The sequence below is a fragment of the Leptosomus discolor genome, chromosome Z (genome assembly GCF_034619465.1).
Source record: "Leptosomus discolor isolate bLepDis1 chromosome Z, bLepDis1.hap2, whole genome shotgun sequence".
Taxonomy (NCBI): domain Eukaryota; kingdom Metazoa; phylum Chordata; class Aves; order Leptosomiformes; family Leptosomidae; genus Leptosomus; species Leptosomus discolor.
Window position 1 is genome coordinate 4,622,526 of NC_141419.1, and position 19,031 is coordinate 4,641,556.

General features: G+C 39.7%; 1 protein-coding gene across 1 annotated transcript in view; it reads right to left on the reverse strand.

Annotated features, from left to right (window-relative positions):
• Positions 1-225: 225 nt before the first annotated feature.
• Positions 226-19,031, reverse strand: part of CLIC4 (CLIC family member 4) — a 29,645-nt gene continuing 10,839 nt past the window's right edge. The window contains exons 2-6 of the mRNA XM_086479287.1: positions 10,784-10,893; positions 5,027-5,152; positions 3,536-3,642; positions 2,092-2,273; positions 226-1,091 (exon numbers count right to left, since the gene is read on the reverse strand). Of these exons, the coding sequence (XP_086335413.1) occupies positions 927-1,091; positions 2,092-2,273; positions 3,536-3,642; positions 5,027-5,152; positions 10,784-10,893 (690 nt within the window). The 3' untranslated portion in view covers positions 226-926. The remainder of the gene's footprint in view (positions 1,092-2,091; positions 2,274-3,535; positions 3,643-5,026; positions 5,153-10,783; positions 10,894-19,031) is intronic.

Genomic DNA, 19,031 nt, shown 5'->3' on the forward strand with positions numbered 1-19,031 from the left:
GTAAGTAAGTATCACCAGAAAGACCTATACAAAATAAAGGCTCTTAACTACCAAAAGGAAAGCCACTTGCAATTCTGAAGACGAACAGATGGCAAGCATCCGGTTCTTCAGGTTTCATGATGGTAAAGGGCATCCTGACAATTAATCGTTTGCTTCAACTCAGAATTTGGGACAAACATAGGTTGCCAATTTAAAAAAAAAAAAAAAAAGAAGGGTTTTTTTTAATCTCATCAAGCTCTTGAAGACGCAACTAAATACTAACTCTGAACTGCAAGCTTCCTCCTATAGCGCTCAAGCCTAGATTCAAACTTCCCTGATGTCTGAGGTCATTCAAATCCAAGTTTCACATTTGAGTCCATTCTCAACCATTACTGTGATTTCAAATCCATGAGAAATTATTTTAAAAAACATTGCCAAATATTCTGCAAATGGCTCTTTTGGATAATAAGTTCCCTTCTATACGTAAATAGGATAGACGAGCAGGTACAGTTCAACGTGTCACAGATACAACAATTGTGTATAGATCTTCTGGAAAAGCAATAAATTCCAAAATACATAAATATTCCTTGTACCATATAGCAAGACAGTATCCCAAACCAATTCATAGACAGGAACCAAATGTTTGCAAAGAAAAGTGGTAGGGGGCAAGATAACCCTTCATACAGAGGAATCTAGAGTTACCCCAGTGCAATATTAACATAACTGCATTAATGATATTCAAACTTGCTGTGAAAGGAGGTAAGGAAAAACAAGCCTATAATTAAGTCTGCAAACTTTAGGTAATTACTGTACCTGGTCTATCCACCATAACTTTGAATAACTGCAAGTTCATGCAAAAAAAAAATTGCTATCTTATATGAAAAGAGCAGTCTGTTAGAAGCATTGTTATGGAATATGCAAGAAGTCATCTCTTTTGCAAGTGCCGTTTACTTAGTGAGTCTCTTGGCTACATCACTGTAAGCAATTTCAATTTCTTTGTCTCCAGGACAGGTATTGGTGAATTCATCCCTGCTGTAAGCATTCGTCAGGTATCTCCAAATCCCTGTCATTTCCTTGGGAATCTCAAAGTTGCGGTACTTTTTGGCCACCACCTAGAACAAAAGAATTAGATTATGAATTTACATCCTTCAACTTAAACCACTTTTCCAACCCCTGTCACTCTCTCATTAAGCCATCCTTCCAACACGTACACTCAGAGTCACTTCTAAAGTCAGCAGAACCTGCCCCTCTGGGATATGCCCGGACCTGGCAGCATACCGCCTCGCTTTGTTTGTTTGTGTTGCTGTCCTCACTAAAGTAAACACTTCTGCATCCAGGCAGAAACTTAATCTGTGGCTCCATCTGCAGTACAAAACTGACAAAGATCGCCAGAGACAGTGAAAAGAAATCAAACCACAATTATATAGGCACGTCTTCACTCCTGTAGTTATCCTAGGCTACTCTTTAGAACAGACTTCCCACTTTTTTCTGTTTTTTCCAGTACAGTCCTTTGTATTTCACACTGTGCCATGTACTGTGCTGCTAACAGAGCCGTTTTCTCTACAGAGGTGAGAAGACACCCATTTCAAACATTAACCAGCCACATGATGTTCACCGTCCTTCTTGATCTCTTATCCCCTTGATCTCTTATTGATCTCTCACCTTCCATCTGCTATGTTGCCTCCACATAGAAAGGCCTTAATCCTTTAAAGAAAGCAACACGAACTAAGCTTAACTCAGAACTCTGAATGGGAGCCCTCGAACCTAGAAAGGTCAAATAATCAAGTGTGCAGAAAGGCCTCACACCTCATTCTTTTAAGCGTTGCAACTTCCTGTGACCACACTGGTCAGCGCAGTAACACGGGTTTTGGCTTTTTGCCATTTTATCATCTGCCGCCCAACCCACCTACTGGTTCGCACCTTCACTGATTTCAACTGCTCTATCCCTAAAGCCCTTGTGAATCACCCAAATCTTACACAATTTCATGTCCTGTTAATATCGTAGTCGAAGTTACGTGGGAGCTTATAAATGATTGAAATTAGCTGGACTCCAGAATGTCATAAGCCATAAGCATTTGTCCTTCATGATCACATAATACACAAAGCATTTACCTTGACAATGTGTAGTTTGGGCAGCAGGTTGCAGTCTGCTAATGTCATCTCATTGCCATCCAAAAACTTGCGGGTAGAAACTGTAATATCCTCCATGCTATTTTCATCGATCTCATCGGGAAGAGGAGAGTTCAGATACTCGTCCAGTTTCTGGAGGGTTTTCAAGAGGCCACGTTCTAAGGCTACAGAGGGAGGCACAGTTTTAAGAAAGCCAAACTACAGCACACAAACTTCAAAGCAAATTCTCATTTAGAATATTGACAGTAGTAGCAGATCTGAAAAACAAAATCCACACTACTGTACTACCCAGAACAGACCATATAATGATGAATTTTTGACCCTTGTGCAATTTTTTTTAGCAACACTACTGCTGGAGCTGCCTTCACAGTCACTAGTAACACCGAAACTGAACTAGAATCCCTTTAAATATCACACAGATGCAGGTTATTTAAAAGCTGGTTTATACATGAGTTTGCACTAATTTAAAAGACTCCAAGCATGTCCACAGGTGTTTATTTTTGGTCTAAAAAGTGGCTTATGTCAGTTTCTTAAGACTATTCCTAACTGGCTTAAACTAATTAGAATTAAGGTTTATATTCATTCACACATAATCTGTTTAATGTCACATGCTCAGCTAACAGCCACGACTAAACACACAGACTACGGAGGAGGTTTATGGCATACAGCAGCAGAGGGCAGCACACCCCACCAAATTGAATAGTTTTCCGGCTGTTTACAAATCTTTTGCATCTCTCATCATCTTTGCCATCAGAATGCAGAAAGGCATTCCGATTCTCAGCTTAAGTTTTCCCTCCAAGTTGAGGTACAACTTTGTCCATCGAGGCCAGAAGATTTGTACTAAATTATTTAAAGATCTAATTGTGCAGTCTTGATCTCTTATTGATCTCTCACCTTCCATCCGCTATGTTGCCTCCACATAGAAAGGCCTTAATCCTTTAAAGAAAGCAACACGAACTAAGCTTAACTCAGAACTCTGAATGGGAGCCCTCGAACCTAGAAAGGTCAAATAATCAAGTGTGCAGAAAGGCCTCACAGCCAGCGCATGGAAACTCAGCCACCGGGGCACAACAAACTCTGCATGGCATTTAGTTCTGGCTGTTAAAATCATTTCTACTCAGTTCAAGAGTTTTGAGTGGCTGTGGCATAGAGAAGTTTCAGTGCCAGGGGTATTTACAAACCACGTGTGCCCTACTAAAATTCTGAATGAACCTGGCTAATGAACAGAAGTTCTCTTTGGAAGGGCTGAAATCTTTGTGTCTGACCATTAACTTTAAACCACAGGTTTAATTCATAAGATTTCCTCTCAAGTGCCCATCAACATGCAGCAAAATCTGTCAGGGAGACACTTCACAGCAAGGCTGCTCGGAAAAACACAAGACAATGAAACAAGGCGTGCACAGCTATCGGCCCTCAAGTAACCCACCTTCATTAGCTTCTGGTCTAGAATTCTTGATAAATGCAGAAAATTTGGCAAATATATCCATTCCAGCAGTGTTTGATTCTGGATGCTTTGGTGAAAGTTTTAGGTACCTAAAAAGTAGAAAGGAGTAGATCTACAGCACATTTAGCAGAATGATGCTCATGGTACATTAACTAGCACAAAACGGCCCTTTTTTTAAAAAAAAAAAAGTTTCTACATCATGTGCATTTACCAATTTATCTGTTTTCAGATTCATGTGGAGGACTTGCTCCTAAAGTGTAGTATCACACACTTCCATTTAAGTTAAGATTTTTAAACCCAACGCTTTTTTAATCACTTTTCAGAGGAAAACCAAAGCATATTTCTGCTTTCTAAATCAGGCATTTGTTTCAAGGACAGAGGGTCTGAAACAGCCCAGGGTCACAAAAGCCAGCTCCCTTACCCTAGCACAGCAGTGCTCCCAAGGGGGCAAACCACAGCTCTGTACACAAGAATGTAGCTAGGGATCAAACAGGTAACAAATTAAATACTCCTGTCCAGTCTCTGTTCACTGGAGATTTTTTTTTAATTATTTAAATTAATATCAGCTGTCCCAGAACATCACAGACTCCAAATCTTTTAACAAAAAAGAAAAGTCTTGGCACACTAAAAAGCCAAAACAGTTCAGTGTGCTAAAGGCAGCGTCTGCATTTTCCCATTGCCTGCCAGCTGAGGGAGAAGAAAGCCAACAGTTTAGAGAAAGCTTGAATGCATTTCTCATGCTTGAGCTGTGTAATCTAATTATTTTTAAAAGTGTTCAGTATTTTTCACTATAATTTCCAAATACTAAATAACAAGGCTCCAGGACTCATCATCATACCTAGTATGAAGCAATTAATTTTTTAAAAAATTACTTCCAGGTTGCATTTAATAATCACTGGTTCTGTACAACTACCAACTGTCCCTCTGCTTACAGAAAGCTGGAAGGAATAAAAAAAAAAATTTAACATTAAATCCAAGTTCTCTGATATTCCTGCTGAGAACAAGATAACAACAAATTCTTGAAGACTTAAATAACACCTTACTTCTAGAAGAATGACTGCAAATACAAGTCTCCAAAAGGACACTGCACATCTCCTTAAACAGATTCCCACAACAGTTTATTACGGAGTCAGGACTAAGTTTTGTACAACAGGCTCATTCTCATCTACATAATTTGGACATATCATCAGAATGGCTTGCCTCAGTCATCAAAAGTCATTTAGTTTGAAAACTGCAGGAAGGATAACAGGACTCTACAAAGGGCAATTTTAAAATAATCTTTAAAAGAAAAGTTTGTAATATAAAGATGAGGGAGCTGGAGGGAGAGAAGGTATGACAAGCAAGAACCCCAAGCTATTTTCAGTGTCTTATCTTCACTTTATTGATGCTAAAGAACATCTTAATCAGTGCAGAAAACCCCTCTGAGAACACTCCATCTAATCTAAAGTGACAAATTATCATTTTAACACTTACTTGGGTGGAGCCAAAACATCTTCCAGGAACTCTTCAATCTTATTCACATCTGTTTTCACTTCTCCATTGTAAGTTATGAAGGGTGGATGAGTGCCAGGAGCCAAATTTTGAAGGTCTGCTGGTTTTCTAGGGTGAAATACAAACCAGTACACAAGTAAGCATGTGACATCCGTGACCCTAGCTTTCACTGCTACAATCACAAAAGCACTACCTCAGGTTTTCACATCCTTGCAGTTTTAAAAAGGTATCACCACTTTTCTTCTTAAAAAGCGACTTTACAGCTTGATTAGCATTTTAAACACATACTTGGTAACAATTAAACATCAAATACCTGAAAACATGTACTTCCTTCTACCTCTGGCTGTGTTTTTTCTCAAGTCAATATAATGTTGACTAGTGGGGGGATACATACACACCACACAAACACATTCTCTCTTTCCCCAGATCTGCAGTAGAGTTTATATATAGCGTAATCTGTGATCAGTGGTAATCCTCCCCCTTTACACAGAGCTTCTCTGGAAACAAGCAAGTCTGATACAGAGCAGTATGTATAAACCATTTATTATGTGCACACAGAATCTGGTTCTAAACAAGTTGACAGATGCTTAAACATCATGTTTAAAAAATGATGCTTAAAGCTCCCTCCAGTGAAAAAACTGTTTACAAATAAGAGCAGCACTCTTGGGCAAAGGAAGGAGAATCCCCGACATCAGTACAGCTAGACATAAGAGAAACACCATCACGCTAAAATACTCAGCTATTTCTAAATCTTCAGTCAGTTTTGGCGATACCTCTCACTGTTCACTCCAGCTCCTTTCACAGTAATCAAGCTAAGCCAGCCTGTTTTATAAGCAACTGGTTTCTCTCTCCCCTAGTTGTGCCTTGATGCTGCAGTGACATGGAACAACACTGCAGGCATTTGTTTAAAGCCTGTATGTCAGCTGCACTTATACCTACCTACTCCTTCACCCCAAAATGTCTAACTTACTCTTTAATGTAAAGCTCTCACATCTGCCTCATCAGCAGGTTCAGCTGCAAAGCTGAAGTCAGCCATAAGATGTAGATCCATTACAAGCTATAAAATTCAAAGCATCGTCTAAAAAGCTGCAGCCAATTTTTCCCCAGTAAATCATCATGGTATTAGTTATCCCCATGCAAGTGCAACTGTCTCAGCACCAGCAGAAATAAAGTTACAGTACTGCTTGGCACTTCTTCAGCAGCAGCACTTAAAACTTCCCTCTGATGAAGTTATTGACTACAGGCCAGGATGACTGCTCAGGACACAGTCTAGCTGCTCAAAGAACCTCTCCACACTTTGGAGGACAGTCTGCAATTCTAGTGCCTCAGACCATCCCCAGTACCAACACCCACGATCCAGATGAGGCACAGAATTACACTTCTGTCAGGCTGACCAGAGCACACGGTACAGGATGACCAACTCCCTTTTGCTGGCATCATGCTGCATGAGGAACAACAAACTGATCCTGCAGAAAGTTTGCTGAGATAAAGTTGCCCCTTTGTTACTGTTTGAACAAACCCAAACTGGACCGTGACCCTTGAACTGGGTTTGTGCTCTGTACAACGCAGCCACATTTCTGAGCCAGCACCAGGATTTACTGGATACTGGAACTACAGTCAAGAAAGCCTCCTGACTGTACTCCACAGGGAAACTGGCTTAGGAATACACACACACGTGCTCATTCAGGGCAGCATGGCAAAGCAGTGTTTTCAGGAATAGCACTCAGACTTTAAGCTAAGCACAGTTTACAAGTTTATCCTGTAGAAACGTTGCTCTCAATTTCTGACAAAAACCCCTGTCAGAATCTCACGTCCTGCCCACTGACGAGCCTTTTAAGCAGGGCAAACAGCAACAGTATATTGCGCCAAAGCGTACTTAGGACAGACACAGGTACTTGGCTACGTAAAACTGAATGAAAATGGATTTTCATACTTAAGAACATTAAACTCTGCTTTTAGCCAGGTGACAGACATCTCATTAATACAAGAATTTACCCATTTTCAATTTTTAAGCTTCCAAGAAGTTATTTCTCACTAATAGTTGCCATTGCCCTCTTACTTTTAGAATTTAAAGTCTGTCATCAGTTAATGCTTTAAGTAGCTTAACGCTTCATTTAAATACAGCTTTGTAGCCCACAATTACAGGAAGTCCTTGTGGCTCCCTTCCAGTTTTGCATGTTGGCTAGATAAAATTCCTCAAAAGGAATGTTATTTTAAAAACAAACACAGGCAAGACCACCAGATTTGCAGTAATGCTATCAAAGGAAAGGTTTTATTTCAGAAACAGACTAGTCTAATGAACTAACCAAAAAAGTTTTCCAAAGAATCAGAGTGCATCTCAAGGATCCCAGACCATTTTATTAACCCCTCTTGCCACTCCAGTCAGACCACCTGCATCTTTCAAGAAAAAGAAAGCAGAGATTAACACCCCACAGCCAAAGCCCAAACATAATACAGGGTTTGACTTCCAGTTGGCTACTCTTGCCAGCAGATCATAAACAAACCCTGGTTTACCACATACAAGCCACAGCCTTTAGAGCACCACGAGTACACAGGAATATCCTTCAAAGGCTAAAAGTACAACTTCCCTTAATAGTCAAACAAGAATACAATTAAAAAATATTAGAGTGAAGTTTACTTCAGAGGTAAAACTGGACAGGGTTTTTTTTTTTTAAAAAAAAAAAACAAACAAACCACAAACAGACTTCCATAACCACTCAAAACAATTCCATGATAGCTAGTACCTGCCTCAAAGTTTACCAGGGTATTTGGAGGTAGAGCCACACCTTAAATACTTCACTATCACTACCTAATTAAGTGGGCAAGCTCTTTAACACCAGAGTTAAGCTACAGACATTTCATGGCTTTGCCACAAACTAGAAGAGAAATTAGCATTCAAATAATTTATTGAAGATCAGACAAAAGCCAGCCCCCAAATGTAGTATGCTCTACAGTGATTTATAAATTATACAAGTACTGCAATGAATGTTTGAAGAGTAACATGAAAAAAAAAAATGCCAGCAATAAAACCCCCTTGTCTCCACTTCCTAAGCGGCATTTTTACACTGCTGAAGTTGCATTCACCTCTGGGCAGTCTTTAATATTTACTAATCTCTTTATTTAATCTTTTTCTGTCAACAGAATTGTAAAACCACACAATCAAGATGTTTAAAATAGGATTTCAAAACTCAACTGAATGCAAGCTGGCCTTGAATGTTGTTACAAGCCCAACAAATGGTTTATGTACTGCAACTCTGCTCCAGTCACAAGCACAAGTCAAATCTCTGAGCACTGAAATGCTGCTTCTGAAAAAGGAAAGAATACAGCCTCTGTCTGACTGAGTAGAAGCAAGAAATGCATGATTTCTTTGAAAGGGCAGTATGTCCCACTTTGCCTATGTGCATATTTTTGTGTCTTAAGAGCAGAACTGAGAACTGCAAAATGTTCTTTTGTTAGCACAGTATCATGTCCAATGCAATTATGGAAGGGAAAAATACACACCAGAGAGTCACTCAAATCAGACTCAGTTTTTCCTGTGTCCCAAGTCACTTGTGAACTTTTGTACCCAACCACGACCTTTTAAGCCTGACAAACAGACAGAGTTTGCCCCACTGTTGTGCAGAAATCAGGCTATGAGAATGAGGCAGAAGCATGGTTTGCAAGTAAACCCTTTTTCTTTTTTTGGCTAGCAAAATAAATTCAGAGGCCTAAAACCACTACTTCTCAGCTCTTCAACAAGTTTCTGGCTTTAACAGGAACAAAAAGAAGAGAATAACATACCTGTAAAAGCAGTTTCTTGGGACAGTATTTGACATATTTAAGGCAACATCTAGCACCTATTTTCACTCTGGTAACACTAACAGGGCAAAATCACCGTCTGGCATAAAACATTTCCACTTGAGCAGTTAGCTGAATTTGACATTCTGCAAGTTCCACTACTCTACAAGTGGGTATTAAGACAACCCAGAACATTAAATTTGTATTTATGAAGCTTTAAATGAAGCCTAAAAGGAATTTAGTTTGTATCAATGTCTATTCAAATCTGAATTGGCTTCAGTGGTCCTTCTTTTTCTTTACCAGAAAATACATTCAGTGTACAACAAAAAGGTAGAGTTCATTTGACCTATTCCCACACAGCTTTTTTAGTTTGTGTTTTCCCCCCCTCAATATAAAAAAAATAAACCAACCACTAGAAAGCTTTCCTTGTGTAAGAAAGGACAATTTTAAACATCTGTAACCAATTTATACTCTAAAAGTTAGTCTTACACCCCATTCCCCCATCCAATTAACTCAAAGTTGCCAAAGGGACATAAATAAGGCCAATTCATCAGGCATCTCCGGCATTTTAATGGTATCTCTCAGACTGGCTCAGCAGTAAAAATGCTTCCAAGTATAAAATGTCTCTTTCAACCTTCTTCTCACCCCACTCCCCCACCTCAATAACTGCAATAGGTTAAATAACACCATCATTAAAAGTAGAGGAAATCCAAAACTACAAAAAGGACACAAGCACCAGTTCTACTCCGGAGGTTTCCATAAACCACACGCAGTGCTAAATGGAAGATAGGATATATTTGGTTTATGTGTGCTGGCAGCAACAATTATATTTGCAGTAAAATCCCACATTGGCCAGAGAAGATCTTTGAGCTGCTACAAACGCACACACAGTTGACAAAAGCTGCTTTCTCCCCCTCCGAGTGCTCTGCCTCAGCCTCACTACACATGGAAATATTTACCACTAGTTGCCAGCACCGAAGCAGCAACTTCAGTCATTTTTTAAAACGTCACCTCCTTCAAAAGCATTACAAGAAGAGGTTAAGTCTAGCAGGGTGATTTCTTTCTTACACATTTTTACACTAGATTCATTGGTGAACACTGTATATTTCTATTGGCTTTATTTCTGAAAATAAGGTTTGTAAGTGCTGGCAGTCTCTCCTCTCTCCAGAGAGTTCAGTGACTAACATTACATTAGTGCTGTGAAAACATTACTTCACACCAAAACCAAATACAAGGCCTCTGCTGAATTTAGCATTAACACTTCTAATAAAAGTACACCCAACATTAGGAAACTAAGACTCCTGGATTAACATCTCACCTTTCTCAGCCACTAAGGTTTTCATTTCATAGATGGAGAAGCTGCAATTTAGGTGGCACACACAGCACCACGACATATCTGGCTAACACTGTACAAAGGCAGCATATTTTACATTTTATTCCTACCCATTTCCCTTCTATTTCACTTGTATTTACCTCATGGGCAGTTATTTTCACATTGTTTTGATTCTTATTGCATAATAAGCAATATTATCTTTAAAAAGAGGAGTAGGCCGCATGTTATTTGTGACAGTTACCCAATAGCCATTGGAGATTTGGTCAAAGATTGGTTGATCTAAAATACCCATCCAGCAGTCTCCACTTGGAGGATCTTGATGTGAAGTTAGTAAGATTCAGTATTCTATTATAAGAGACTCCATGTCAGCTGTTAGTTTTACAGGAGAAGAGTATCATTTAACAAATTCAAGAGAATTTATCAGACCCATTATTTTTGGTTATGGATACTCATAAATAACCGTCAATGAATGCACCACCTACATCAAGGTTGCCTCTTACTATTTATGAGGACAGAGTTTCTTTTTCATTTCAGGAAAGAAGTCATGCAAGATTTAGAAGCCCCAGACAAACATTTCTATACCAAGCGTACTGCATTCTTGCTTGTCAGATAAGCCAAGAATTTCTTACCTCTTCAGGTCAACTGTTGTGACACTAAACACCACTCCCTTCAGCCACAAGATCATAAACAGCCGCTGAGAAAAAGGACAGTTTCCTATGCTTTCACCATCACTGCCAGCCTGCAGAAGAGAATAGATCATTAATTAGAAGGTAGGACTATGCCATCGAACTATGCTCACAATTACAGAAAGATCTTTATTTAAAGACAGACTCAGTAACAAATCATGGGGTTTACTGCCTTTACTGTCTTCATATCACTACACTCTTCCAATCAAAGATTTATCAGGCTTACAGTCAAACCTAGTATCATCTTGTAGGAACACTCCTTTGCTCTCAAAGTCCAGCTGACACACCTGGATCAGATATCCTGAAGGAATCTCCACATAATGCACAAAGATGAGCATCCTCAGAGTATTTAAATACACTTCATATACTGGAACGGTACACATGGATTTCAGCATCATTTTGGAGTGGGGTTTTTTCTTTGTTTGTTTTGTTTTGGTACTTGCACCTTCCAATGATGTTTTTTGCTGCAGACATCATGAGGATTTTATTACAGAGAAATCTGCACATTTATGAAGTCAACTAAGCTATGTTAGTTCACCATGACAACTAACCTATTTACTTGTCATGTCCTCCAACAGCTGCTCACACAATGTATCAAAACAAGACTTCAAACAACAAAATAAATTATCTTTCACACACTGAAGATGATCCAACTGCTCTTAAGGGCAAGGTCAAGACAGCACAGCTAATCATATTCGTCTGAGCAGCCACACCTTTTGATAACAGTTCTCCAATGTCAATATTGTTCTTTGTTATTTATTATTCTTTTTGCCTTCTGCAAGGCATAGCTAGTTACTTGTAGTCATCTTCCAGCTTACTGCTCATATCTCTCACTGTGCAGTGCTATAACGAGGCAACCGCAACCAGGAACTATGGATCTTTATTGTATTGCAGGTGTTGTAAGGAAAGACATAACTGTAAGTACATAGAGACTTCACTGACAATAAAGTAATATTCCAAAGCCACTTTTTATAGGCAATTTATCAATAAGTCTTTGTCCTACCACAACAAAGGTCCATTACATAGCAACAGCAAGCCACTCCAGGGCACCCAGTGATGGCATGCATCTCATGATTGCTCTGACAATGAAGTACGTATTGCTGAGTTGGAAAATTTTAGTTTTTAGTGGGCTAGAAACACACAAAACCCTGAATCTTGTGATAAAATTCAATCCTTTGAAAACTGGTTCAGTAGTTACAACAGCCATACACATCAGATTATTCTAATAATAATAAGCAAAATCCTTTGAAACATGTCAAGGTAATTTTAACCAATACAATTCTCAAAACCTGGCTCATTCTTTCATCATTACTATCACCAGTTCCCTAGGCCATTTAAAAACACAGTGTAAGATATGCTGGCTGTACCCCTCAGAGAAATGACAGAAAACAATTATGTTCACTAAGCACAGGGTACTTAGAAGCAGAGCTACACAAGTGGAAGGGCTGAAGACAAGGCCGGAGCATGGACTGGTAGATATCCAGCGTTTTAAAATAGAGGGGGTGAGAGGGGCTGGGAAAGAGAGAAGAGAAGAAAAGCCAACAAAAAGTATCATCACAAGAGAACTAAGCTTTAGGGACAGAACTAGCCAGAGAAAGGTTTAGACACTCAGGCAAAAGAACTACTTTTTCTTCAGTTCTCTGCCAGTTCCCAGCCATGCACCGAGTGGGGCCACAGTGGGGAGAATGAAGAAAGACTTCGCAAGTTAAGATGACTAACACTAGGATTTTCTAACAGCAGGATTTTTAAAGATCAGGAAAACCAAGTTTTCCAGTGAAACTGTCTTAAATTCAGAAAGCTATTTTATCTTTTGAAAACTCATGGTGCCTTTGCAGATAAGGCTGAGATTCCTTTAATAGTTGTTGATAAACCCCAGGACACAAGGATTCATAAACTGATTTATGTTTCCTCAAGCTTATGGTCTCATTTCTACAAGCATCCCTTCTGTCAGAGCTGGCATATCCTTCCGAACACTTTGCTGTGGAGAATATATAGAGCCATTTCTCTTCCAGCCTTTATTAGTGTCATTAATGAAGATCTGAAAGAAGAAATAAGTTATCTTTCTGCCATAAAATACAAATTGCCTCCTTTATCGTTGGAAAGTAAAGCTTGCAGCTGATTAATGATACTAGACTGTCTTAAAAACTGGCATGTGACTTCTGAGCATTCAGGAGTCTAAATTCTAGAAGCATTACAAAAAGGATAAAACAGTCAGTTTGGTTACTCTGGGCATTCTGCTTCATACTAGCTCAACCCACAATCTTCTACTGTGCACCTAACTGCTGTAAGGATTCCAGCTCCTATACGGATTAATGTGTTCCCACCTCACAAGATGAAGACAGACTTCACTCCGCAGTCTACTTCCCATAGCTGTATGCTTTTATGGATGTTAATATTTAACTGCAAAGCCACCCCTCCCAATAGCAGTGTGTATTTCAGAATTTTCCACTATAGTTACATTACTGTGTTTACACTGGAACAGACATTTCCTGCAGGTAAATTATGCTAACGTAGACTTACATTCATCTACCTTTGCCACATGCAAGATCTAGTCTACCTTTGAAAAACGGTATTGGAAAAAACAACACTTGACCCCATCTAAGGAAAATATGTTTTGTACTGCTCGGGCTAATCCACATTTAAAGCAGAAACAATTCTTTGAGTCAGAACTGATCTCAGTCTTCAAGTTTTATGGCCACTTCCACAATGCTACCAAACCCAAAGCAGAGGAGTTACGCCGCAGTGACAGCACAGGCGTGCGCGTCCCCAGCCAGTTAAGGTTTAGTCACCTCCTCTGACGGAAAAGCTGCCGCGCTTTCACCATAAAGCAAAAGGAGGGATGTGGGCATTTACCAAAGTGCAACACCCGGGCAGCATAAAGCCATACCTCGAGGCACCTCACGGGAACTGCCTACACTGCTCTTCTCAGGTGACTCTGGAGCTGCCGCTGCCGCCACACCCAGCAGGTCTTCAGCCCCTTTTGCTCACATGAGCCACCCTGACAGGAGCCAGTACTTGACCTAGTCAGGATTAGCTCTCCTCGCTCTTCATCTTTTATTTAGGACTTCTGACTTCAAAACCAGAGACCAGAGCTGGTGCAATATGACCCACATTGCCAGTGATCCAATCTGATGCAGACTAAGGGCACGTTTGAATAGAAAAAATAAAGGCATGTAACCAAAGGAAGAACCATTGGGATGCGACTGCCTGCCATCAACATACAGATGATCCTCAGAACCAAACAAAGTCCAGAGGCTTAGCTTCAGTACTGCAACATCAACAACTGCAATTGCAGCATTTCCTGAGGAAAGTATTAAGTTAAATAAGCACTAGTCAGCTCCTCTAATTTCAAACCAATACTTGAAAACGCATAAATAGTGTCCTATGGGACAACAGGCAAGCATCTAAATGACAGCTAGTTTTTACAAGTCACTTTGTGAGTTGCAAAACATAACTTTAAAAAACCCATTGCAGAGGGCTAAGAGCTTTAAAGACATATGATCCATCATCAGATGTACAAAGAAATCACTCAGAAGCCTAGAACTAAAATACTTTTGGTGATAGCATCAGATGAAAGAGTAAAATGGTCCCTCTATGAACAAAATAAACTTTGCAGACAGAACCAAATATGAAGGTTTGTTAATACAGAACTTCAGAGCTTTTCCTGAACTCAGGAATGAGCACAGCACTGAACTGTGGCTTGCATTAAGGTCCACTTTCCTAAGCCAAAACCAAAGCGACCAACGAGGACCAAAAAAGGTCAAATGCATTTATGCTGTAATGCCAACTTGTTCCAAAACTCTTCTTCTCTCCCAACACAAGCGTAACATCCAAAATGAACAAACAACGAACAGCATCTGCTTTTGTTTAAGCAAGACAGGCTTTTTTTGGATTATTTGAATCAGAAAAAAGGATTACAGCCCACTAACATACAGTGCTTTGGACAAAAACTAATGCATTTTCAAAGTTGCAGCTGAACAGCTAAGCTGAGCATAGACTTTTATGTCTACATTCAAACGTTTGTCCCACTTCTGCTCCAAAAAGTCCCAAGTTATTCTGAGCACATACTGGAAAAGGAATGCAGTCAGAATGCCAAGAAACTTTTGGCTTCAGTGCTCTTGAGCCAAGGAATTCTGCAATGTAACTGTTTGCCCGAGAGGCCCGTTTTCTGTCTTCTTCTATCTGATGCACTGAGAGCTACAGCACAGATCTGTTACAACCAGTCATCAAAAGCAGCACCGTGCTGGCGATGCAACACATTATTCCCCTTCAATCACTTCAGGATTTTTTCCAGAGGGAGACAACTCTGGTAGATGTTTCTGCCAGAGTCAGTTCTGTCTGGTTTTCACCACTGAAATACAGCTGTGCTGGCAGTAAACTGTAAACCTTTAAATATTACAAGAACATTCTGAAATTTTACATGACTAGTCTTGCAGGGGCTTAATCATATCACAATCATTGCTTAAGCCCACTGTCAGAAGCCAGAAACCTGTCATTGCCTTGTCTTTGAATTCACAATTCCACAATAATATTCCACAATATCTTCAGTGTCTAATCAGAGTAAAGAAAATACTAAATGTTGACTTCTGTAGACTAACATCAGCCTAGATTATTTGTTAATTCAACATTATTATGTTGATTATACTCATTCTATACCGAGAAGCTTTGAGGTTTTATTTCAAATTCTTTCTAAAACCAGTTTAAAAATCTTTATTACTAAATAATAACAGCTGTCCTACAATTATGGCTAATTTTCAGTTATCACAACCAAATCAAGCTACCACTAGCCACTGAAGGGCACGTACTCAAGAACATCATCATATATCTGTTTCACTGAACACCAGGTTTTCACTGGTATGGATTAAGACCAGACAGAAAAAAGCGCACCACCACACACAGCAAGGAAACGTGGTATTTTTCACTTGTGAGTATTTTGCTTAAGGAGTATACTGATTGAGAACCAGCTTTAATTTACCACCAGGGAAAGTACCTTGGCAAACACAGTGTTTAACTTGACCATGACCCATGGCCAACTCCTGCCATGCTAGAGATGCCATCGAGCATTCTGAAGAGCTAACAGCTGCTCGAGAGGATTTATCGTAGTTAAGAAAAAAACTAAAGATATCCAGTTGCCTTGAATAAAGCTGTGTTACCCTCCACAAACTGTAATTAAAAACCTTCTGAAAAGGTGGCAAAGCGGACCTCATTAATTGTAAAATGTGACACTGAGAAAGAGCTAGGCACACATACACCACAGCACTCGCCCTGCAGTATTACATGAAAACCAAACAGGACTACTTATTAAAGAAACCTAAATAAGAAAGTACAGTCAAATAAGAATGAAAGCATTACAAGGCAGTAAAACAAATGAGTATGCTCACTGAGAAGTCAATGTGGTTTATCATAGCCACAGTAAAACTACTGGCAACTCCCAATGCCAAGTAGCTCAGCCTATGCCAGAGTGCCAGCCACTTGTGGGGGAAAAAAAAAAAAAGGAAAAAAAAAACCACCAAATAATCTACTTATCCCACTGTCTGGAAGACAGAGCTTAGCTGATCCAGCCAATGCGGAAGCCACCTCCTCCCTTTCTCTTCCCCTGAAGCAGTGATTTCATTCAAATGAGACTGGTTTTCCCAAAAAAACCCCGAGACAGTATAAGTAATCACACATCTGTTTAAGTGGCTAAACAAGCTAAGGGAAGAAAAAAAAATCCATTTTAATTGTGAAATGTTTGTCTTTACAGCTGCATAAAAATTAACTTGACTCTAACACCTTCATGTGTTTACCAAGGTAGTGCTGAAGTTTACTGAAAGACTAACAAGAAAAATAGACGAGCAAGGAAACACTTAAAAGGACACAAAGCCCTTATTATATAGTATAGATCTGAAAGACTCAAGAGTATAACAGAGTTCTAGAAATCTTCGGTCCCAAAGGCCTGCAAAAATTGTTTCAAACAGCAACCAGTTAAAAGGAGGACACTACAAGTTTCCCAAACTGGATCGAATGACTGCAGAAATAACAGTGAAGTCAAAGTGCACCTGATGAGAAATGTAATACAGTTCAGGCTCTGCCTATGTAAATAAAACAAAATAAAAGGGCAGAACACTAGAAGACCATTTCCTAATTTATCCAAAACTATCGAGGGAATCTCTCCCAGATCTGACTTACCAGAAGCAGGAAAAAATAAAGTTTGGATGAAGAGGGAAACACACATTTTAGAAGGATCTCATAGAACACCTTTTGCCAAAGACAACTACTGGAGCTGTTCGATTGTACCACCAAGGAAGTTGCTGCTCCCCTGAGTACGAAATCTGCAGTCTGCAGAGTCTAGAAGATTTATGTTCCAACAAATAAACAGATTGGGGAAAAAAAAATATCAAAAGGCACGTTCAAATGTTGGAACTCAGAAATTCCGAAACATATCTCAGTTATAACAAAAAAAAAAATCTGCTGGGAAGACTACATGAGAAAAACAGCATGATGCATACCCATTGCCTCCAAACAGCAGATAACAATCACTCTTGCGTGTTTCATGAACAGTAAGCTCATTCAAAAAATAAGTGAATTAATAATTATCCTATATGGATTACTGTTTTGAGAGGAAATGGTTTAAGGTCAACTAACAAAGTGAATCAAGCGAAAAACATGCAGTAACTCAAAATTCCTCAGACGAAAGAATACAGAAAGGAGTGGTTTAATGTTCCACATATGAATACTGAAATGGTCTGGTAATATCAGTCTAAATCCTTGCAGTGTCTGCTCAGACTTGTAACTGGCCAGGCTGAATAAACAGAATTCCATGCTGTTTATGAGCAATGGTTTCAGATAAGATGTGAAGAATTACATTCATGAAAGGACTCTAACAGTATTGAAGTAACACCAACCAAACGCCTCCGCCGTATGGTGCCACTATACCGACTGCTTTGTGTTTCTGTTCAGGCAGGAGACAGATGAGCTCCACGGACGCTATAGGTAAACGTGCACTCTGCAAGCCAGAACATATCTTAATGAGTCCCAATGTCCAAATATTAATGAAGCATCATTCAAAAGAAGAAAACAGTGAGAAGGTAGCAAAAGTTGTAGAGATCAGGACTGAAAAAGCATTGTCTGCAATACCCAGTGTTCAATTCCTTCTCACCCTTTCAGATTTGTCAGTTTGAGAAGAAAGTTGTTTTGGGTTTTTATGGGAGGAACAGGTCAGGGGACAAGCAAAAGTCAAGCCCTGAACTCTGATGCCAACTAAATCTGGTTCAACCAGATTTAATCAAGGGATGACAAGACAAAAGGGACGCTTCCGCTTCTCAGTTCACCTTTTCTCTTGCTTCCCTAGGACAGTGGATGACTACTGCCCCAGCTTACAGGGGACAGCTTTTGCTCCTGTGTGGTGTCCTTATGCCACTAGAGGACCAAAACTTAACAGGACATTTCAGCACACAAGAGTGGCACACTGTAGTACATGAGGCTGATATTGCTGACAGCCTGAAGAAGCTCCCTGCCACAATAAGCAAGAGACAGGAAAGATCAGAACTAGAAAAACAAACCAAGCCACCCCACAGGTGGAAAGACAACTTTATCCTGCAAAAGATTCAGAATACTAGAAGGACCTTCACACCACATTTCAAAACAGATCAAACATTTGATTATAGCTAGCGGCAGCAACAGGCACTGCTTGTGCATACAGGAACTTAAACCACTCATTTTCCTTGTCTTACCAGCTCTGAAAGTGAGCAAGTAAATCTTACCGTAACCTGAACAGTCAAAGATTGTCTCGACACATGCTGCTATGAGATATTTTTCTTTCAAATTCAGCTATCTTGGTAAGTATAAAACCAAGAGTACTGAAAAAAAGACATTAAACTAGAAAATGTAAAGAACAGTATTCTAAGGATAGGCAAATTAATGGAAGTAAACAAAATATCAGGCTCTTTATTATTCAAACACATCAACAAAACAGCTAGGCCAGCACAAACCTGGCCTTAATGGCCTTAAGCTGCACCAGGGGAGGTTCAGGCTGGATATTAGGAAGAATTTCTTTACTGAAAGGGTTATCAGGTGTTGAAACAGCCTGCCCAGGGAGGTGGTGGAGTCACCATCCCTGGAGGTGTTTAAGAGACAGGTAGATGTTGAACTTGGGGACATGGTTTAGTGGTGCTGATAGAGCTAGGACAAAGGTTGGACTAGATGATCCTGA